We start from the raw sequence: 24,262 nt of genomic DNA, 5'->3' as shown, positions 1-24,262 counted from the left end.
TAGACTGCACTGTGGCAGGAGCTTGTTAGTCGGGTAAATGATATAGGCATGCATAATCGAACATATGAGCAGGTACGCCATCACTGCAGTGATTTAATTAGGCAAGTCCGGCAGCGTGCGTCTGATATCCAAAGACAGCAGCTTGTCACAGGTGGTGGGGTGGCCATACATCCCTGCCTCACCAGAGCGGAGGAGCTGCTCCTAAGCGTAGTGGCTCCTGGACAACAGCTACGGCAAACTATGACATGTGTTGTAATGGAGGCCGGAGCCACCCAGCACATCCACCTGGAGCAAGCAGGTAATATGCCCTATCTGTAGACTACAGTTAACTGTATTGTTAGATTATGTGTACGTGACATGTGTACTGTGTGTTTAGCAGTTCTGCTGCCTACTGTTGTGCAATATGGATATTTGTATAATATCCCTACACCTGTGACTGTTGACTGTTGTTGTACTGCAGTTTAGCATACCCACTGTAGCAATGCCACAGTTGTGGCCACTGATGAACCCTATCATATTCTCATAGGTCCCACTGGTGTGATGGCACAGCAGCCAATCCATGCTGGTGAGTGTGTTATACCTGCAATGTTGGTAATGAAATATGCATGTCATAGCTGAGGTGTAGGCCATGTACACGTAACACACCTATGCATAATGCATGCCGTGCATGTTTGCTGTGAGATGTTGCACAGCTCAATAATGTCAGTAGCTCCCTCAATGACATGCAATACACAGAGCATGACACACAGTTGTGGCAACCCTGTACTGCACACTGGATAGGCATAGTTGCACCACCTGTACACAACATAAGACATTTATCACATTAAGTCATGCTACATATGGCATAACCACACACCCTCTGTAAGGTCACACGTCAGTATCCCACATGTCATCCACACACACATGATGTACCTCAGGGGTAGAGGCCTATCATGGGGCTGTGCAACAGTCTTCAACACATAACACAGTCATGTTAGGCTATGCTCCCTACTGGGCACCTCATACACCCATGTACAAAGTGGCTGTGTAATAGTGAACGTATCCACGACACTGCAGTTCAGGTACAGCATGCTAGGCGGTCGTCTTTCACATAGTAGTAGCCGTGAGTGACCACAAGATGCATGATGATGATGATGGCACATGATACTACACCCCATCCAGTTACAGTGACCACAGTACTACACATAGCAGTCTTTGCTGTGCACCTTATTGTTCTGTGTGTGCAAACATATGCACCTATACACACCATGCATAGCATGTTGTGTGTGTGCTTACATATGCTAGTATACACATTTTGCACAACAGCCATCTGTACAAAGTGTCACATATATGTCCTGGAATGCTATTGGGTGTATACGTCACATGACACAAATTTGTTATGTGTGGTGTTTAATGTTGCAGTCATGTAGCATGCCATGCCATGGCTGGCAACAACATATCTGCAATATGTCCCACACACCATAACCACTGTGCAATGTCCATGTCGCATTGGGATTCCTTCACATCGTCATGCACCACTCATCCCATGTCTGTACATTGCATGCATTTGCTACACCTGTGCCCACTATTATGTGATATGGAGACAGACACTGTCATCACACATGTCAATCTATGTGTCACACAGATGACACATGCAGCCATGGTATGTATACCATTGAGTGATGGTGCACAAGGCATTGCAGAGCAGATAATACTTGCACAGCAATGTAGTGTCCATGTACACATTGTGTTCCAGGGTGTAGCCAATCACTGCACAACTGCACACATGCATCAAAGCCATGTATAATGTCATTAGAAAGGGCTGTCTACACTTGCACTGCATGGTGTGGAGCAACACATGGTCTGCCTGCTGACACGTGTGTGGTGACTGTTTGCCTTGAGATACTGTCACCCACCATCACCCACTATTGTGTATGTGTTGGATTGCTGGTGTGTGTGTGTGTGTGTGTGTGTGTGTGTGTGTGTGTGTGTGTGTGTGTGTGTGTGTGTGTGTGTGTGTATGTGCTGTGGTGAGCAGTGTAGTTCTGAGCATGTGTGCATGTGTTCATGTGTTCATGTGCTCATGTGTGCATGTGTTCATGTGTTGATGTGTTCATGTGTTCATGTGTGCATGTGTGCATTTGTGCATGTGTTCATGTGTTCATGTGTGCATGTGTGCATGTGTGCTAACATCATGTACAGATTGTAAAGTCGTTCCTGTCTTCCTTCCACAGGTGCTGTGTTAGGCGTGGCTGAGTATAGCAGGGAACCTGATGTCACCACCACTAATATTGGAGATGATGAGACATGTATTGTGGCACAGGAAGGTCTGACAGAGACTGTCGTTGGTCCACCAATCAATAGTACACAGTGGTCAACCCCATCTATGTGCACACTCATACTGCCAATACATCCCTCGTCACCAATGGCCATAGCTGATGGACAGCATACAGTTGGCATTGACCAGGAGAGTGTGGTACCTATGGCACGTGCATCCCCTCACAGCAGCCATAGCCAGATTACCAGAATGGTACCACATAGGTGGATGTCCAGGTGTTCTCCGGGTAGCACCACTGGTCGTACTGCCCTGGCAGACATGCCCCTAGAGGTATTACAACCTCCAGTATGTTCTGGGCTGTAATGCAGGCACAGACATGTATGGAACGGTACACCTGACAGGGACTAAGGGTGCAGAGGGCCCATTACACTGCTATCAAAGACAGCATCCGTTACCTTGCCAGTGCCATCTAGAATTACACCGAGGTCATTGATAGCCATTGGAGGGAGACATTAGATGTCCTCCACAATGTGTTAGCCATGAGCCAGGACCATGTGGGAAGGATGAGAGGCTGACGCTGATGCATGCCAGTAACAGCATCAGCTGGCATTCATCGTGGATGGACCACAGATCACAGCCACTCCCGTAGTGGCAGTACCAGCCCCAGCATGGTCTGTCCATTGACCGTCCTACTAGACCACGTGCACGTGGCACTGGCCAGTCCCAGCAGGGACATGGGTCCAGTCATCATACCTCTGCCTCTGATGATAGCACCCAGTCAGGGTTGGTACCAGATACTGCCCATAGCACCCCTGCTAGGCACAGGTATGGTGTCCGTGGCCGGAGACAGTGATCTGTACGGCCTAGTAGGTACAGTCAGTGGCTGTCCCACAACTGCCCGTATATGGCAGCCACATGGTGGAGTTGTGTGCATGCAGACACACACACATTTACCATACAACTAGGACTCACACATACACACACACATTACATCAACATTGGCCAATGCAGTACTGTTTTCCCCCACACACACACACACACACACACACACACACACACACACACACACAGACATGCCGATTGGATGGGTCAATGTCGGGCTCTGTCAAACCTACAACACACCCTGTGCATATGATGACACCTGTGCCACCTCCTGTCATCTGTCACATTGATGCAGGAATAGGCTAACATGGTTCTGATGCATAGGGTGACATAATAGCAGTGTAGCAATAGTAGCAAGTTGCCAACAGGAAGGTGTACTGATATCCTTGTAGGTATATCTGAGCAGGCATTATGCATCACAGCTCTGATAGTCATTGTAGCATTGTTTATATCAGTGTTAGGTCTGAGTATGTATTGTCCACCCATGTGCCACTTGGATGAAGTGTACAGTGTTGACAGCATGTGTTAGTGAGTGGACAGTATGTGTGTGATGTGTGCATTACAAATTAGCAGGTGTACATCTGTGAACCTCTACCTAACTATGTTATGATACTAGTGGGATACACATTAACACAACACGCTACATGCTTTACTGTGTGGTCTCCATTCACATGCGGTGTTTGTAGGTTGCTGACATCAGACTGGACATGGTTATGTGTGTGCACGTAGTGTTATGCAATGCCACAAATGAACCTTGTGGGTCAGCAGGTGTGAACACCTTGAACAGGAATACACAATTCATACCTGGTGTGATCTATCTTTGGACATATTACCATTCCTTCATATGACAATACATATTCATGCACGGATTGTAGGTTTTGTGGATACCACATGTGTCTGTGATGTTGGTAAAGGGCTATTCGAGGTCTATGTGGGACCTGTGTTGCTCCTGTCAGTGATGTTTGTCCTGGGTGGCTGCCTTGCAAGATATCTAGCAGGTTTGGTGAGCATGATGTGCTCATTAACATACCACAGACGTTTGTGTTGTGTGTTTGTCGGTTTACAATATCTCTGTTCCTGACTGCAATCATGATGGACTCCATGGACTAGCATTTCTGACTTCGTAGGCTTATAGGAATATAGTTCCCATGGTGTGTTGTGCACCAACACTTGTGGGGTGTGCCACATGTTGCTGTAACACATTCAATAGTGTAAGACCCTGTAGAGAGTGTGAGGCTCAACAGACTGTTTGGGTGCAGTGTCTGTTTGTCCTGTCGTTCACTTTTGACACATATGGGGAAACATTGTTATCCACGTGATGGGATTCATTTGGCATTTTGGGGACTAGTTTACACATTCTACATGTGATATCTCCTGGTATGCTGTTATGGCCTTTTGTCACTGGGAGGTGGGTATGTATGTATGGGCCTGTCTGACAGGATGTTGACATTGTCAGTCAGGTACAGTTGACCTTGACTGAGGACATATATGACTGTACATCGATATTTCTCACCTAGCTAAAGGAGGTGTAATGTTTCTGTCTGTACTCCTTTGCAGATTATCTTTTCACAGCAACAACAAACCTGAATACTAAAACCCTGTTATACTCTTTTACACACTTGACACACTACTGATCCTTTCTGATCAGTTGACAGTGTATGTCATCATCATATCCTGACATGTCCAAAGGTCGGTTTTGTGTGTACTCTCCAGTACAGCTGGTGCATATTGGAATTTTGACCCATTGTTACAACTGCCTTATGTACACAGGTAACACTGTCCTCCTACCAACAAACTCAGATATCTGCGAGAGGTGCAACTGTATAGCCAGACAGGAGGCTGAGCTCTCCCAAGCCATGACTGGCACAGTCTATTGGGTGGTGAAGGTAACCACACACACCACAAATACAGTCACACATGCACCTATGACAACAGCAAACCATATACATTGATACAGAATGACATACTTGGAGCATCTAATTGTACTATGCCTAAGCAGCTGAGACATCCAAAGCAGACACACAAACGACTGCTAACACACAACCATACACACATATCATCACATAGTTCACAAAGTCATTGTACCACACAGTCACTGCCCTTAGGCCTACACAACACACCTCATACAACTGTATTAGGTGAGTGTAATTGTCAGTCACACTGACATCCCACTCACCAGGCTGAACATGATGAAGGTCACTTTGTGCTGTGTGTTGGGTGCCATGATATGCCACATGACACATGCACTGTTGTCAATCCACTGCAAGTACAAATATGGCTCCATCATTGAGCATTCCAGTGTGTAGACCCTCAGATGTCCCTCCCTGGAATAAATGACAGGAGACATAGAGGGGCTCTCTGATCATGTAGGCCAGGACAGTATGACTCTGACCTTGTGCAGCATCTTACCCTCACCAAGTACTATGTCACAGTATACAGATGACATGATCAGTTTTAACAGTTGCCTAAGATATTGTTGTCATTCACAGGGGATCCAGTGTCTGTCAGCCTGGGATTACATGCTCAACATGCCATGTACATTCACTATGGACGCCATGCAGCTGTCACCCCTAGGTTTTCACAGACTGCCTTAGGCCCTTGACACACACATAGTGGCTGTTTGAAGCGAGGGTCAGATGATATAACCACAGCCATAGACGTTACAGGGTACAGGAAACGGAGAGTGATGGTGCTCAACAACTGATGTCTAACCCTCAGAATACATGCACTCAGGACTCACATCAGTATGGCATCTGTCGATATATGTGCAGTAACAAACACCTGGTTCAGGCTCACAAAAGCACAGCAGCACTAACATGTTTTACGTCATACCATGGTTTTCAGACACAGGACTCGGTCTTGACAACAACAATAGGGGGGATTCCATTTACATCATTCATACACACACCTCCAAGTTGGTAGCAGTAAACAAAGCATTGGTGAACGTACATGTGCAACTGAGAGTGGTCAAAACTGCATTTCAGTTTGTACACTGTTACAGACCACTCTCCCAAACATGGGCACAGCAGTCATTATTCCTGGGAACACTGGGGAATGTGAAGGTCTCACCAAATACCATTATATTGTGTGACTTCAAATACACAAACATTGACTGGGTATACTACTCATGCAGTGACACCCTCGCACAACAGTTGCTAAGATTGTTACACTCAAATGCTAGGGCAGATCTGGTCACCACACCCACAGGTGGTTATACATGTGGTACCTGATCATCACACACATGGGGACTTTATGTTCCACAACAGAGGTATACCTGTAATTGTTAAGGTCGGAACATACATTCATCTCACTAGACATACATATCCCATACACACACACATCCTATGTGATCTCAGTGACATGCTTCTCATGAGCAAACATCACACTTGTACAAACTGAGATGGTATCCCTCAATGACTCTGGGACAGTGTTAATTACGACTCAGACAACTACATACTTTACAAGCACATTCTATGGACAACTACTGGAATTCATGGATCATGCTATCCCAGATAACTACAAGACTCACTTTTCCAAAGGCAGGGGACCTGTCTACTGGACCACAGCCATTACTGAGCTGTACATGGACAGGAGGAGGCCACTACATTATGAAGCACAATCACAATCTGGAAGGCATCTCTGATCAGTACTATGGTATAGCTACGATCAGTTGTTGATTCATCTAAGGCCCATTTCTAACAGACACTTGCAACAGACACTGTGGACAATCACAAGGCCTTATTTAGTTATGTCAGGGACCTGTGTGGGAACTCACAGATATGCTGTGAATTACTGCATATTTACAAATGATACAGTGAACCCACTGACATTGTGAACATTCTGGACAACAGGTTCAGTGGGAATGTTTCCCCACCATCCCCCCTGCAGTGCACATGTCCATCACAACAGGGTGTAGCCTCCCTGACATCACAGATGAACATGTGTGTGCTGCCCTCTCCATAGCAGACAACACAGCATCAGTGGGACCAGATAGTGTCCCAGACTGTGGGATACATGAGATTCATGACAAACCTCACACTCACATTATGTCACTGTTCAATATCACAGTTACTACAGGATGTGTACCCATGGAATGGCATACAGTTATGGTGTACCCGCTACACAGTGCTGGTGCCACAAGGGACCCTGGACATTATCACAATATATGCCTAACTATCCTGGTCTGCTATGCTATGGAGTGTATCATCATGGAACACATACACATACACATTGTGAACCTACAGACACTGGATCCTACACAATTTGGTGTTGTTGTGGGCATATCTTGCCTCTTGCAGATGTTTGATGTGTTTAAACAGTTAACAGGTCCATAGACATACACAGGGTTGTCCACACAGCCTAGCAGGAGCTCCCACACCACTTCTACACAATACCCCACTTGAACTTTACACATTAGATCACCGGATTCAAAATCTACACATATGTCACAATCTGGATTGCTAACTGGATCATAGATAGCACACACATGGTCAGTATTGCAGGTGCCATGTCTGACTATACACCAGTTACACGTGGCATCCCACAGGGCTCAGTCCTGGGACCTCTCTTGTTCTGTATATATTTCTGATACATACTGGCTAACACAGAGGGAATATGGATGACCATGTTTGCAGATGGCTGCAAACTGTGTGCCATATTCGACTCCACAGCAGGCACAGGCATCCTCAGAAAGGGTCTCAGAGAGATGTCTGACTGGTGCCAGAGCCATGGCCTACAGCTACCTTACTTTAGATGCATAGTCATCACTTTTGGTAGTAACATCGTGCACACACATTAACACACAGGTGATGATACATCACATACAGTTTGTGTGGTTTGTGATTTGTGGACATGAATACTTAGTACTCTTGCCTTTGACATTCACGTTGCCAATGTTGTTGGACACACCTTCTATTTAGGCAACCTTATCCCATACAGTTTTACATCCAGATCAGGTGGGGTCATTGTGACCCTGTAGTTATCTGGCGCATGCTTGGATACAATGGCCCATTTTGGATGTACCTTACCCAACACCTGCAGCAACTGTAATGTACACTGATTTACATACCAAGTGGATCTAGGGACTCAGATGGTATGCACAGTTTGGCTATGGTGACACCAGCTCTCCTCAGTTGCTTACTGCCTACTTGGATGCAGTCTGTGCCTTTTCTTTGATGCCATGTCCATCACAGCATTGATGGACAGGCTCCACGTGAGGATATCAAAGTCCCTTACAGCTACATGCCCCAGGGACAGGTACGTGAGCAATGATGTTAATAGGACATGCTGGAGGGGCATATTACCATCACAGAGGCTACACTCACTCTGGAATGTGATCACAGTACCACATATGCACAGACCCATGGTGAACACCTATAGGTGACATCTTCACAGGTGGACGGGTGATCATATGTTTAGCCCTGGGATATTTCATGGGTCCTTGCTAGACCGAGTCAGAATGACATGAACATATGTGAAATATCTTGTGTGACCTACTATTGACAGGCACAGTCTACTGATCTAGCGTGATTGCAGACTACAAACACATTGTGGCTAGGCTTCTACATACCCTAGGGCAGATAGCCTAGTGTTAACCTCTGAACCTATGATAATGTTCAGGATGCACATTGTTCAGTGATGGTACCGATTGCAGGTTTTGTTTCTTCTTTGCTTTACCACTTCCTATGAACAACCTATGTTTCTGCATTACATATTTGATTGTGACAGTATTTCACTATTTTATATTGTGTCTGTTGTCATATCACTGTGTGCACATGGTGGATTGGTGAATACTATGAGGTTCCTGGGTTGACACTTGCAACTGTGGGATATGTGTGGCCCACTGCTGTACTCAAACTTTACCTAAGTGTGTGAGCATGCCCAGTTCAGACTTTTAGTGTTTTGTTGCCTGACATTTGTCTCATAGTTTCAAGTGTGTAAGCATGCCCAGTGCGACCTTGCAGTATGTTGCTGTCTGAGGTCCACTACATTTGTTGATGTGTGTGAACATTACCAATATGAACATTTATACAATATGTGTGTTGAATATCAGGTCCTATTATTACTGCAGGCCTCACCTTTGTGTCTTGACTCGACAGGGATTATGCTATGCATGCAAGGTTTCCATTAGATACTTAGCATTGACTTATCAACATTTTTTCATGCAAGCTGACTATCAACATACTGTCATGGTTTAGTGGTTCTGGTCTCTGACTATAATGTACTGTATCCTGGGTTCGAGGACTGTTACTGCTTCATATTTTCATACATGGCAAAACAGACTGCTTCAAGAATAGTGAAGCAAATATGAACTTGTTAACCTGCTTTTGATGAACTATACCCACATTTGACCAGACTTGCACAACATTGCTCAATGTTTGCCAACATTGCTGGACAGTGCACAATATTGCTGAACATTGCCTGTTGTTGTGCTACTTAGTGTGTGCAATTTTGTTCACATATACTAAATAGTGGTGAAAGCTGTTAACAGTGATTTATATTGCTTAACACATAGCAATTATGCCTCAGGTGGTGCTGCAGGGCTGCCTATGTTGGATGCACATTTTACACTCCCTATACATGTTTGTTAACAGGTAGTGTCAAGTTAGGCATCAATTTTACTATATGTGCAAGTCGGAGAGAGGTATAGTTTCCAGGGTTCCTTCTGAGCCAAGACCAAAGCATACTGGGCATGCCTCATTCTGCCTACTGGGACAGGCTTAGGTTGTTCCTCCTCCGAGTAACGCTCTGCCTGCGATGGCCTTGGGCAATGGTGGGGGGCTGTTGTGCCCGGCGCTATGCTGCTCCTGCTGCAGCTGTTTTCACAGGATCATATTGTGTAGCATAGCACATACCATGACTATTTGGGTACATGTAGTTGGTGAGTACTGCAAGGCTCCACCAGATGTGTCTAGGCACTGGAACCGTGACTTGAGCAGCCCAAACACACGCTCGATTACATTTCGTGTTTGTGCGTGTGCCTCATTATGGCATTCCTGTTCAGGTGTGTGTGCATTTCTGATGAGTGTCATCAGCCACGGCTCGAGTGCATATCCAGCATCCCCCACTAGGTGACCATGAGGGATGTCCCCATTGGCAAATGTCTGGTACAGCTGTGTCAGATGCCAGATATGGGAGTCATGGTAGCTTCTAGGGCAGCCAGCACACGCATTCATTATTATGCCCTGGGCATCACACACGACCTGGCAGTTGATGGAGGGGTAACACTTGTGGTTATAGTAGACCCTACCCCGCTCACCAGCTGGTGCTTTGATGCAAATGTGCATGCAGTCTATTGCACCCACTACCTCAGGGTATTCCGCTATTTGCTGGAAGAGACGCATATTGCTGGCCAATACCTTATGGGAATTGGGGAAATATACATGATCACTGACATGTGCTGCCATGGCATTCAGGAACTGGTGCAGTACCTTAGATGCTGATGCCTGTGAAATCCCCATCATATTGCCAGTTGGTCTCTGGAAGGTACCTGTTGCTAATATTCTTAGGCCAACACATACCTTGGTTTCCACTGGGATGGGTTCCCCTCTGTTGGTTCTGTGTGTGAGGCGTGGCCTGCACAGCTCAACAATTTGCTGTGGGAGCTCTCTGTCCACTCTATAGCGCTCCACTATCTCCAGCTCATGTAGCCCCTGGTAGGTTACCCTGGGTCTGTACACTCTTCTAAGTCGCCTCACTGTGGGTTGCTCAGCAGCATTTGCACTGTCACCACCCTCAGCATGCTGCATATGTCGCCTTATGACAGCAATGGCAGCCCCTAACATTTCTTTGTCTCAGTAAAGCTTTTCCAGTTTTCACTTCTATTAGCTTACTGCAGTGTTGCAGTGTGTTTGAGAAAAACATAATGGAATGTTTTTTGCTGAGTTTTAAGTGCTGGGCTGGGCTGGGCTAGTGTAATGCCTGTGTAATTGGCTGATTCTGATTGTTTTCACCTGCTAGCTCTGCTAGTACTCCCTGGTTAACTTCCTACTATTTGTTGTGCTTCCTTTTCCCTTTCTGTTTCCTCAGGGGGCAGCGCCACGCAAAGAAGCGCAAACATGCGCACACCAGCCTACACGCGCGCACACATGCTTACACGGACTAAAACTGGCTTATTCTTGTTAAAACGCGCGCACACTGGCAACTGTTTACACAGCCTTACATATGCTTACTCAAGCCTACACACGCACACACACGCTTACACGCGTGCACACTGTCTTATTTGGGTTTACTGGCGTGCACACGTGCGCATGCATGCTCAGCAAGAAACTTTGGTGTTATCCACAGCATACACCTTTGATTTCTTGACTTTACCTAGCCTACATGTTGACACACCTCTTTCACTGTTATGTAAATGTAAGCTGACACATGTCACTCTGCTCCAATAAGCTTCACTCCTTTCATACATACCCCCCTCGTGATGTCACTTATCTTCTACTCTGTTACTCCCTTTATCCTACTCCTACACTCCACTGACTGTGCTCATTTGCTATGTAAACTTGCGATTCACTATTATAACTCTCATTTGCATAGGATTGCCTACTAATGCTTAGTTACATCTCTTAGACTGAGCTTCCCCCCTTAGCAACCTCTACTCGGTGGCCATGTTGTCTTCAGCCTGCCATTCCCTTGCATTGTAAATTAATTTTAGATATGAAATCCACATTTGTGGATCTTAATTATTAATTTTCTGCTTTTTAGGGTGCAGAGCGTTTACGTGGCGCTGTGCTACGGTTAAACCCTGAAGATCGGGATAAAAAAAAATTATTTTATTTTTAATTTGCAATATTTGCATATTTCTGGCCATTGGCATGCTTCCTCCTGTGAATGCATGCTTTTTTTCCAGCTGACACTGCTCCGTTTTGCTATTTGCAGAACCGTACTCAGTTATCAACTGAGTACATTTCTGTAAACAACACTACTCCTACTCGGACAGTTTCGGGTTTCCTGGTTCGCAAATTTACCTCATTTGCATGGCTTTTGCCTGCAATTGAGGTAATTTCCATATCCCACCCTGTCCGTGTAGGACTAGTTTAGAGAGCTCAGTTGCACGCCCCTGCCGGCTGTTCCTGGATCACTAGGCGGACATGTTGGCTTGCTGGAGCCTTACTCTACTCTTAGACTCCGTGCAAGCCTTCGTGAATCCAGCCCAATATCTATCCATCAGACTTGGAAGAAGACTTCATTGATGAATTTCTTATGTTTTAGTCATTGTACAAGGATAACAAGTCAGTACTTGAAGTGATTCAACTGATAAAATCCCAAAATAAAAGATAAACTTGTTACAAGTTTTCCAAACGTACATATTGTGTTGAGGATTTATTTATCAATAATTCCAACAAATGCAGAAGGAGAAAGCTCATTTTCTAAACTTAAGAAAATTAAGAATTATATGCGCTCAGCTCTGAGCCAGGATTGCCTATCGTCTTTGGCTCTTTTGTGAATTTAAAAGTGACATTACTTGTGATATGGAATTTTGGACATTATTAATGATTTTACTGAAAAGAAAAGTCAAAGAAAGAATATTTCTTAGGAAATACCTAATAATTTTGAATTGTTGGTTCTGTAATGTAATTTTGAACTTTAGATAAATAGATTTCTGCCTTGCACCCTTTTTTATTATTAATTTCTTTTTTTCAATTTGTTTGCTTCCTTCATAGGCCCTAAAAAATTTGTAGGCACTAGGCACTGTGTCTACTCTGCGTAATGGGAAATCCAGCCCTGGATCTACGTAGGCCATTCATAGTGATGCAAGGATATAACTAGTACAGCTGAGATCAATATTTGCCATCCATAGTGATGTAGGGATATAACAAGTACAGATGAGATTAACACAGGCCATTCATAGTGATGTAAGGATATAACAAGTACAGATGAGATTAACACAGGCCATTCATAGTGATGTAGGGATATAACTTATACTGATGAGATCAACATATGTTGAAACATGTTTTCTTTCTTTTCAGTTTTCTTTTCTTTTGACTACAATGTGTGTGCACCATTTGTTTTATTATTCAGAATATATATGTGTGTGTGTGTATATATATATATATATATATATATATATATATATATATATATATATATGCGTCTATGACATTTCGCCAAAAATCCATTTCGCCGAAAATTTCTGACATAGGGTCCAAATCGCCAAAAATCCATTTTGCCAAAAATAGTACTGACAGCGTATCTGCCCTTCCCCCCCATTATAGTGCGATCTTGGAGTGAGATTATTGAAGTAGGGGTGTGTGGGGCACAGCCTCCCACAATGGGGGGCATAGCCCCCCACCTACTCAGGTTATAAACTACTTACTTACTCTTTTAACAGGGACTGCTCAATATAAAAAAATACTAGACAATATTAAACTGTACTGGGTGGTGGGGCTACACCCCCCACACCCCCCCTACTTTAATATTCTCACTCCGAGATCGCACTACAGTGGGGGAAAAGGGCAGATACACTGTCAGTACTATTTTCGGCGATTTGGATCCTATTTCAGAAATTTTCGGCAAAATGACACTGATCCATATATAATCCATATATATATATATATATATATATATATATATATATATATATATATATATATATATATATATATATATATATATATGTATATATATATATATATATACATATATATATATATATATATATATATATATATATATATTTTTTTTTTTTTGGGGGGGGGTTGATAGTAGTAGAGGGATTTTAATTGTGAATAAGCAGAGATTATTCTGCATTGGAATAACAGTGCTGGTGGTAAAACCAAAAATAGAAAATATTCTCTTAAAAGGCAAGCATTCATACATACATATTTCCCACTCTTTTTGTTTTGCCTTTGTTGATCACTAAGAATGCTTCTCATCTCACCTAGTTGTCGTACACATTTTTATGAAGTAACAGCCTCATGAGCAATCCTCTCCTGGGGCAGGGGCTGAGTGGCAGAAGTGGTATAGTCATACACCTCAAGAAGTGGAGTCAGTTTTTTTCTTATACTTAACCATTGTCCCTATACACATCAGTAACATCCTAAATGGTGGCATGCCATGGGTTTATGTGAGGGATATGTCTCTCATTTTTGTGAGAGGCATCTCATTAATGACCCTGCAAACTTTGGATTTGCACAGTATCCAACATGGATTCTACCTGGAGTTCATACTTTAGACTTGCACTCCCTTGCTCTTCCCCCAGACTGATATGAGCAGGTATTGCCTTGTCATTCTTCTGTCTCCACCAGCTAGGTCCTCCAATGTGTAAGCCAGTAATTGAAGTAGGGTCATCTAGGTCATATAAAGGGCTTTATCCATCTCCTGCAATGGAGCTAACAAACACTTACTGTATACAGCAGGTTAAGGTCAGATGTCTTTACAAGGCACAGTTATATTAAACTAATCAGTAGCAAAGGGAAATGAATTTAAGATAACAAATGTATAACTGGTTTAAAATATGGATAGAAAGTAATTAGTGACCACATGAAACACTTTAATAGAAGCTCAAACTTTTTTGAATTTTTCCTCGAGAAGAATTCTTCATTAACCACATATTACTGCAGGTATGTATATTTTTAAGACAAAATATAGTACTTAGATTGAAGAAATTTAGCTTAGACACTTTAAGGTCCTACGATTTCTGTGAGGAGTAGATACCTAGTCCTGTGTGCAGTACATCTGGAAAGACACCCAGCAAAGAGAAGGTGAGACAGGGAATGAGGTGAGACCAAAGGCTCTAAATGCAGATTTAAAGAAAATATAGAATACTGTTTTCCTGTGTTACTTGAAGGGTTGCTATTTATTTCAGGTATGAATGGGTTGCAGTTAATTGTAAGGTGTGAATGCTGCTAACAATGGGAGTGGCTCTGTTATTCTACATAGTTAAAATTTAAAGGGGCAAGACACATCTGGCTGTGATATTTCAAGGTACTCACATTTTTATGGTTCTGCCGTTTACTGCACTCAAATAAACACTGTCTAATAAAGCATTATCACTCTCAAAGCCTTAAGTGTCAATCTCTTATATACAAATTAAATTTCTTCAGAAGCTAGTATTACATGCTTAGCAACAGCAGCAACAAAAAAACTTACACAGACAGCAGTGACATTTTCTTTAAATGTACTCTGCATTTCACTCTTCTGATATGTGCTCTTTTCTACAAAGCATTGTAACACTGGTCTTACTAACTCATTAAACTGAAAGAAATGTAAAAAAGTGCATTGTTGAAATGACATCACATTTAAACAAGAACAATGAGGAAAAACACTGAAATCAGCACACCTGCTATTATACATGATAGCCAAGCTTGTAGTCGGTATCTTTCAGCACTGGAACAAGTCTTTCTTTCCGTTAATCAGGAACAGCAGGGGGATCAGCCTGTTGTCTTCTGCTTTGAAAGTAAACATATACATTAATAACATATGTGAAGTAATATAATTCTTATTTTTATCTTTAAAGATGTTTTCAAACATGAATTTACATTCTGTATAGACTCTGCATGTGACTAAACACTAACTATAAGGCTAATAAATTCAGACAAGTATGTATGAATATTCTCAGAAATAATACTCACCTTGTTTATGATGCGTAGTGTACCTGTTCTGATGGCTAATGCAGCTGAGTTCAAGAGCTTCGGAGTTATGGAAGCTATGAAGTCAGAATCAGTAGCTAAAACTGGCATTAAGACAGCAGTCCTGCCTCCTTCCATCCCACTCGCTGAGTTTGCAATCTGATCTTTTAGTTTCATTTCTCCTAAAACTGAAACTTAAGGGAAGCTGAAATACAATTTTACTATTTCTTCTTTCTCAAGTCTCTTAGGCTATCTTTTTCTTTCACTGTCTCTTATTCCTTTTCCCTGAAAACTAGGTGCTAAGGATTCATGATGTATGTTGCATGCATTCGGAAAAAAAAACAGCTAAGTAGTAAAACTGTTAACTGCAACAGCAAAATATCAGCACTTTTGACATTTTTCTTCACTAGTCTTTTCTCACATAATAAATTCATAGGATCGTAGGATGTTACTAGGCTAATGGTCTTAGAGCCCTTACAAACCTAGCCAAGTTCGACTGTTGTTCCCTATAGGACCTAAGATATGGTGTATATTTACAAGCCAGTCTAAATTAGCACCTACTGCCTCTATTAAAGAGGGACACAGGTAAAACCCCTGGGGTGTATTTGCAGTTTCCCGTACAATCATCCAAGTTACGCTTAAATAGGGTTAATGAAGGGCTCTGTTTAACTTGAACTGGAAGTTTGTTCCAGGGATCGAGTGAATCGTGTACCATTTGACTTACCAGTGTGCTGCATTTCCATTAAGGCAGGATCGGAGGTTACTCTATATGCAAGGCACAGGTCACCTCTGAGTAGTCTATACGAAACAGTGCACAGCGACAGTGATTTCAGTCTGTCCATGTATGACATGTGTTGAAGACCCTGAATTTTCTTTGTGAGAAACTTTTGAGATCTCTCCAGTTGCTGCAGGTGCCTGGTAAAGTACAAACCAAAATAAGCATTGTACTCTATTAATGGCCTGATGAGGGATGAGTACTGTGGGGTTATAATCTCTTTTAGTTCTGGAAGCTATGACGTTACTTATGAAGTAAGCTATGTAGAAGGCCTTTCTAACTACTGTGGAGATATGGTGATCAAAGGTAAGTTTGCTGTCAACCTATGTGCCCAAATCTGTTACCACTGATTTAGAGCTTAAGGTATTGTTATTAATATGGTAATCTGCAGGGACATTGCCCTTGTTGAAGGGGATGACAATGCATTTTTTTCATTGAGTTTAATCCATGACTCTGGCACCAATCACTGGATTGCAAAGTCCTTCTTGTAGAATGCTGACATTCTTTGGGGGCTCAGTGACTGGACACAATTTGCAGTCATTGGTAAACCTTGCTAGCCATAAACCTTTTGTTTTTGCCTGTACTTTCGAGAAGTAGATTCCAGACAATAGGGGTCCTAGCACAAATTCCAGTGGAATACCACTGGTAACAGGTCTGCTAGTGGAGGTGGAATCCTCTATTTTGACTGTATGTGTTCTGTCGATGAGCCAGATTGCAACCCGCTTGACAATATATGGGTTGATCCCCAGCTGGGTGAAGTTTTCAATTTTGCCTGAGTAGGGGATTGTGTCAAAGGCTTTGTCCAATTCTAGGTATGCTGTATGCAAACATGTGCTTTTGCCTAAGGCTCTGGTGACTTTCTCAAAAAAGTCCACCAGGTTCAACAGGCACGATCTCCCTTTAACAAAAGCAATCTGGATTGGGTCAAGCATTTGAAGGTCTCCTACATCTTACTGATAATGTCCATGATGATTCTCTCCATGGACTTGCAGATAAGGCTGGTTAGGCTTATGGGTTTATAGTTCGCAGGGTCAGTGGCTGCACCATCTTTGTGCAAGGGGATAACAGTAACTATTTTCCATTCAGCAGTGAAAAAAACAGTGCATAAGCTGTGGTTAAAAAGAGTACTCAATGGTGTTGCCAACTTATGATTTAAACCATTTACAACTCAGCCTGAGATGTTATCAGGTCCCATAGAGACTGTGTTTTTGACCACGGAGAGAGCAGTTAAGATCTGCTCTTTAGAGATACTAGGTGGAGAACAGGTGGTAGGAATGCTTTGGGGTATATGTGGTAGGGACAAGGGCGAGAGGTTTTCAATGAAACTGTCTGATAGCAGGCTGGCTATTTCGTTCTTTACTCAAATTATTTTTATTTTGATGAAATAACACAATAATTTAATACATTCGTAACATTCAATAACTATTTACAGTATTTACATTCAGCCTGACAAAAAGGATTCAGATAAAAACATTTGTAGTTAAGTAATAAGTTAATATATAAACTATGATAGTTAGGAAGAGTTTAGTTCCATCTGTAGGGTATCTATCAAATTCAAATCTTTCTTCCATGGACTATTAATCAATGGCTTAGGAAAAGTTCTTAACTTTTTAGTTCTTTTCTCCATTAGTATGCATTTCTTCAGTGATTATAGGAATTCCTCTATTGTGGGTGCTACATTAGAGTTCTATCTTCTAGTTATACATTTTTTGGCTATTGCTAACATTGTCCACAACAAATACAGGTAATCTTTCTTCATATTATTACTATTAACAACATTCAATAAAATTAAAGACTTTGTCAAAACAAATATATCAGTATAGATAGCTTGAAGAAAATTGTTAATCTCATTCCAATATGATTTAATATTAGTACAGTCATAAAAAAATATGAGATCAGTCAGCATTAGTGGACAGATGACATCTCCAACATAACTTGCTGTTTGAAGGGTTCATTTTTGAAAGTTTCTTGGGTGTCAGAAGGGATCTGTGTAGAAATTTCCAGTGAAAACTCCTCCAGAATTGTAAGTACGAAGTTAGTTTAACTGGAAATAAAATGTTTATTGCATCTTCCATTGATAATGATACTTGAAACCCTTTAGTTAGGTATTGCCAGTAAGAATCTTTAAGAGCTGTCTTATAGACAATTAAAGTGTTATTTAGATATGATAATTCATTCTTAAAATTGATATTATTATATAGAATTCCAAAAATACAGTTTATAATTTTTGGTACGGTTTTGAAGGATGAGTTATGTATTATTCTATACAGATCCTTAGTGTATGCTGTGACACTCTGAAGAACCAACCAGTCAGTAGAGGATAGGCCATAGGTTGACAATATACTTTGTGTATTCAAAACTTGTTGGTTTTCAATACATTGCAACCAATAAAATGGATTATTATTTTCCCATAAACCAAAAATCTTTCTATGTGTTTTATCGGGGAAATCCCTTGTAGTAGTAAATGGTATTAAAAATCCATGCCACAGTTTTATATCTAAATTTGTGTAGAACAACAAAGTGGCACTGAGTAAAGAGCCTTCAACCAATGTACAAATCCAATAGTCCAAAAACAGATGAGGCTCAACACGACCAATGACTTGAATAAAATAATTTACTTTAATGCTGCAGCAAGTAAGCGCTTTCACTTTTCAGGAACGCTTCATCAGACTTAAATAACTGCCATAGAATCAAGCTGTTTAAATACTGTCCAAATATACAATCAACCAATCAGAAAACTAAATCAATTAATATTTCAAAAACATTCATTAAAAACTTTCCAATACATGTCTAAAAAATCTAATACATAAGATATATCAAATAAATACATTATATAAATATATTAAAAATCACATATATTTCTGTATTTATTAAAATTTATTGAAATTTAATGTGCATATGGACGTGCTGCCAAAAAAGGCTTGAGTGTCACACGTTCATTCAAACCATGTCCTTTATGTCCTTGTAAGCTTAGAATCCATTTATTTTCCCTTTCTTCAGTATAATTTCTAATGTTACCCAGTCTATTAGATTTTCTAATTAATTCTAACACTGTAAAACTAAATTTATGTGATGTACCTTGTTGTAAGATATGATTGGCTAGGGCATTAGATTCATTTTCTCTAATAATTCATTTTCTAAACGCATCAAAAATATTGTTTATTAGTGTTAGTTTAGTTAATTTTGTTATACTATACTGTAAATTTAAACTTAAATAGTGCCATATCTTATCTTTGTCAGTTACCAAAGCATTCTTTGATAAATAATTTTCATTCATTAGTATAAGGGAGCGTAACTGTTTTCAGTTGGAAGAGTATCTAGGATTTATCCATTTCATCACTATTTTAATTATAGATGCCTTTATATAAGTTTCCATCTCTGGGAATTTTAACCCCCATTTTCTGATATGATGAGAATATGCCACTCTTTTTCTTTTGGGATACCTTAGGAATTTCATCAGCGTTGAAGTGATTTCTTTAAGGATTTTCTATCTTGGTGGAAGTATAAGGGCTTGTGCTATATATAATATTTTTGGTAACAAAACCATTTTTATCAGTTGTAACCTATCATCGAATGTTATAAACAAATTATTCCATTTGCTTATTAATGTATTGATTAAGTCTATGGCTTTAGCATAGTTAAGCTGTAAGTTTTCCTCTTTATTCTTGCCGAGGACTATTCCTAAATAGTCTAGAGTTGAAGCTTGGTTTCCAATAATATGATTAACTGGAACCTGTATGTTCTTTTTTTATATTTAATAAAACTACCAATAGGGAATCTCCTAGACTATTGTCCTCAGCCAAACAGTTAAAAAAAAGTACAGAAATGTTTAAATTAAAAGACACCTTTAATGCTTTGGGGCCAAATTCTTTACTATTCTCACACCAGAACTATAGGCACGGTACCCAAACTAGAATAGATAAAATTTATATCTCACAAGATCTATATTCTAAAACCTTGAATTTGTCAATACAACCTTGTCCCTTTTCAGATCATAATTCCCTGTTGTTAGCAATGCACTTGGAATTCAATCAATTAGTTATTACTTCAAGGATTCCTTCATATATCACAAAAATTAAAGACTTTAATCTTGGATAACTTCTGAACTTCAGCTTTTCTTAGAGATTAATTACAAACCTGAAGCAAACACAATTATGGTTTGGGATTCCCTTAAGGCCTATCTATATGGTAAAACCATTAGCTGGTACAAGAATAAAATTAAAGAATGTGACTCAGAGTTACAGCAACTCCATAATCAAATATTATCTCTTAAATCTAATAAAAACTTAATTGCTACAGATAATAAGAAGAAAATAGAAGAAGCAAATAAGAAATACAATGAAATATCATCCCATGAAACTAATTTAGCTATGGAAAAACTGCAATTAAATTCTTATGCTAACTCTCCTATGCATCTTCATAACCTATCTATGAAAGTTAAGATACAATCAAAAATTAATAACATTGATGGTGGGCCGGATTCACGAAGGCTTGCACAGAGTCTAAGAGTAGAGTAAGACTCCATGCAGCCAACATGTCTGCTGAGCGATCCAGGAACAGCCGGCAGGGGCGTGCAAGAGAGCTCCTAAAATTCCTCTTACACGGACAGGGCTAGGATATGCAAATTACCTCATTTGCTGCAGAAAGTTATGCAAATGAGGTAAATTTGTGATCCAGGAAACCCTAACCTGTCTGAGTAAGAGTAGTGTTATTTGTAGAAATGTACTCGGTTGTCAACTGAGTACCGTTCTGCAAATAGCAAAACGAAGCTATGACAGCTCCAAATAAAGGATGCATCCAGTTGAGGAAGAATGCCAATGGCCAAATATATGGCCATTGGCAATTCTACCCATTGCAAAAAAAAAAATTAATAATTTTTTTTTACCTCGCTCTCCAAAGTTTAAGTGTAGCACAGCGCCTCGCAAAAGTGCTAAACTGTAAAAACCCCCCGAAAAAAATTAAGCCAAAAATAGGCATTTTATTATAAATATACATCTGCCATGCAAGTGAATGGCAGGCTGAAGACAACATGGCTACTGAGTAGAGTTTGCTAAGGGGGGAAGCTCAGTCTAAGAGATGTAACCAAGCATTAGTAGGCAATCCTATGCAAATGAGGGTAAGGATAGTGAATCCCAATTTCACATGGCATATGAGCAAAGTCCGTGAAGCGAAAGAGTAGGATAATGGGAGTATCAGAGTAGAAGATAGGTGACATCATGAGGGGGGTATGTATGAAAGAATGTAAGCTCATTGGAGCAGAGTGGCATGTGTTTGCTGTCAGTTACCCGTCACTGGAAGAGGCGTGTCAACAGGTATCCTAGCTAAAGGCAAGAAATTGAAGGTGTATGCCGTGGACAGCACTAAAGTTTCTTTTAGAAGTGCCTGCAACGTGTATGCACGCATGTGCGTGCCTGTAAAACCGAGTAAGCCTGTGTGCGCGCGTTTAAGCCGGAGTAAGCAAATGTAAGGTTGTTGAAATCTGTGTAAGCGCGTTTGTGCCTGTGTGAGCGCGTTTAAGCCAGAGTCAGCAAACGTTAGGCCATGTAAGCATGTGTGCGTGCATGTGAGCTGGTGTGCGCGTGTTTGTGCTTGTTTGCGTGGCGCTGCCCCCTGTGGAAACAGAAAGGGAAAAGGAAGCACAACAAATAGTAGGAAGTTAACCAAGGAGAAGTAGCAGAAATAGCAGGTGAAACAAATCAGAATCAGCTAATTACACAGGCAGTACACTAGCCCAGCCCAGCCCAGCCCAGCACTTAAAACTCTGCAAACAACTTTCCACTATGTTTTTCTCAGAGACACTGCAACACTGCAGTAAGCTAATAGAAGTGAAAACTGAAAAAGCTTTACTGAGACAAAGAAATGTTAAGGGCTGCCATTGCTGTTATAAAGCGACATATGCAACATGCTGAGGGTGGTGACAATACGAATGCTGCTGAGCAACCCACAGTGAGGAGACGGAGAAGAGTGTACAGGCCCAGGGTAACCTACCAGGGGCTACATGAGCTGGAGATAGTGGAGTGCTATAGAGTGGACAGAGACCTCATGCAGCAAATTGTTGAGCTGTGCAGGCCACGCCTCACACACAGAACCATCAGAGGGGAACCCATCCCAGTGGAAACCAAGGTATGTGTTGGCCTAAGAATACTAGCAACAGGTACCTTCCAAAGATCAACTGGTGATATGATGGGGATTTCACAGGCATCAGCATCCAGGGTACTGCACCAGTTCCTGAATGCCATGTCAGCACATGTCGGTGATAATGTATATTTCCCCAATTCCCGTGAGGTATTGGGCAGAGACCAACTGGTGATATGATGGGGATTTCACAGGCATCAGCATCCAGGGTACTGCACCAGTTCCTGAATGCCATGTCAGCACATGTCGGTGATCATGTATATTTCCCCAATTCCCGTGAGGTATTGGCCAGCAATATGCATCTTTTCCAGCAAATAGCGGAATACCCTGAGGTAGTGGGTGCAATAGACTGCACGCACATATGCATCAAAGCACCAGTTGGTGAGCGGGGTAGGGTCTACTTTAACTGCAAGGGTTTCCCCTACATCAACTGCCAGGTCGTGTGTGATGCCCAGGGCATAATAATGAATGCGTGTACTGGCTGCCCTGGAAGCTACCAGACATTTGCCAATGGGCACATCCCTCATGGTCACCTAGTGGGGGATGCTGGATATGCACTGGAGCAGTGGCTGATGACACCTATCAGAAATGCACACACACCTGAACAGGAATGCCATAATGAGGCACACGCACAAACACGAAATGTAATCGAGCGTGTGTTTGGGCTGCTCAAGTCACAGTTCCAGTGCCTGGACACATCTGGTGGAGCCTTGCAGTACTCACCAACTACATGTACCCAAATAGTCATGGTATGTGCTATGCTACATAATATGATCCTGTGAAAACAGCTGCAGCAGGAGCAGCATAGGGCTGGGCCAAACAGCCCCCCACCATTGCCCAAGGCCATCGCAGGCAGAGCGTGACTCAGAGGAGGAACAACCTGAGCCTGCCCCAGTAGGCAGAAGGAGGCATGTCCAGTATGCTTTGGCCTTGGCAAAGAGGCCACGCATAGCATATACACTGACTCAGTAGGAACCCCGGAAATGATACCTCTCTCTGACTCGCACATATAGTAAAAGGGATGCCCAACTTGACACTACCTGTTGTCAGACATGTATAGGGAGTGGAATATGTGCATCCAACATAGGCAGCCCTGCAGCACCACCTGAGGCATGATTGCCATGTTTTAAGCAATATAAAGCAGTGCTAAACAGCTTTAACCACTATTTAGTATATGTAAACAAAATTGCACACACTAAGTAGCACAATGTTGGGCAATGTTGAGCAATGTTCATCAATGTTGGTTAACGTTGAGCAATGTTGTGCAGGTTTGGTCAAAGTTGGGCATAGCTGAGCAAAAGAAGGTAAACATGGCCATATTTGCTTTACTGTTCCTTAAGCAGTCTGGTCTGCCCAGTATGAAAATATGAAGCAGTGTCAGCCCTCAGACCCTGGATACTGTGCACTATAGTCACAGTACTAAACCACTAAACCATGACAGTATTTCACTGGTCAGCATGTATGAAGAAATATTGATGTCTATGCAAAGTGTCTCCTGGAAACCACGCAGGCACAGCATAATCCCTGTAGAGTTATGACACAAAGGTGAGCCCTGCAGTAAAAATACAACTTGATTTACAACACACATATAGTATAGATGTTAATATTGGGCGTGTTCACACACGTCCACAAATGTAGTGGACTTCA

General features: G+C 41.8%; 1 protein-coding gene across 2 annotated transcripts in view; it reads right to left on the bottom strand.

Moving 5' to 3' along the window:
• LOC122810745 (inositol 1,4,5-trisphosphate receptor-interacting protein-like) overlaps positions 1 to 15,787 on the bottom strand; it is a 177,256-nt gene extending 161,469 nt beyond the window's left edge. Inside the window, exons 1-2 of one of the 2 annotated variants that reach the window (XM_044082318.1) lie at positions 15,709 to 15,787; positions 15,417 to 15,525 (exon numbers count right to left, since the gene is read on the bottom strand). In XM_044082318.1, coding sequence (XP_043938253.1) covers positions 15,417 to 15,430 — 14 coding nt within the window. In that variant the 5' untranslated portion in view covers positions 15,431 to 15,525; positions 15,709 to 15,787. The remainder of the gene's footprint in view (positions 1 to 15,416; positions 15,526 to 15,708) is intronic. The other variant, XM_044082310.1, reaches the window with a different exon arrangement.
• Positions 15,788 to 24,262: the final 8,475 nt, after the last annotated feature.

The sequence above is a fragment of the Protopterus annectens genome, chromosome 1.part1, assembly GCF_019279795.1.
Source record: "Protopterus annectens isolate FY-2018-M chromosome 1.part1, PAN1.0, whole genome shotgun sequence".
NCBI lineage: Eukaryota > Metazoa > Chordata > Ceratodontiformes > Protopteridae > Protopterus > Protopterus annectens.
This window is presented reverse-complemented; position numbering and strand designations above follow the sequence as displayed.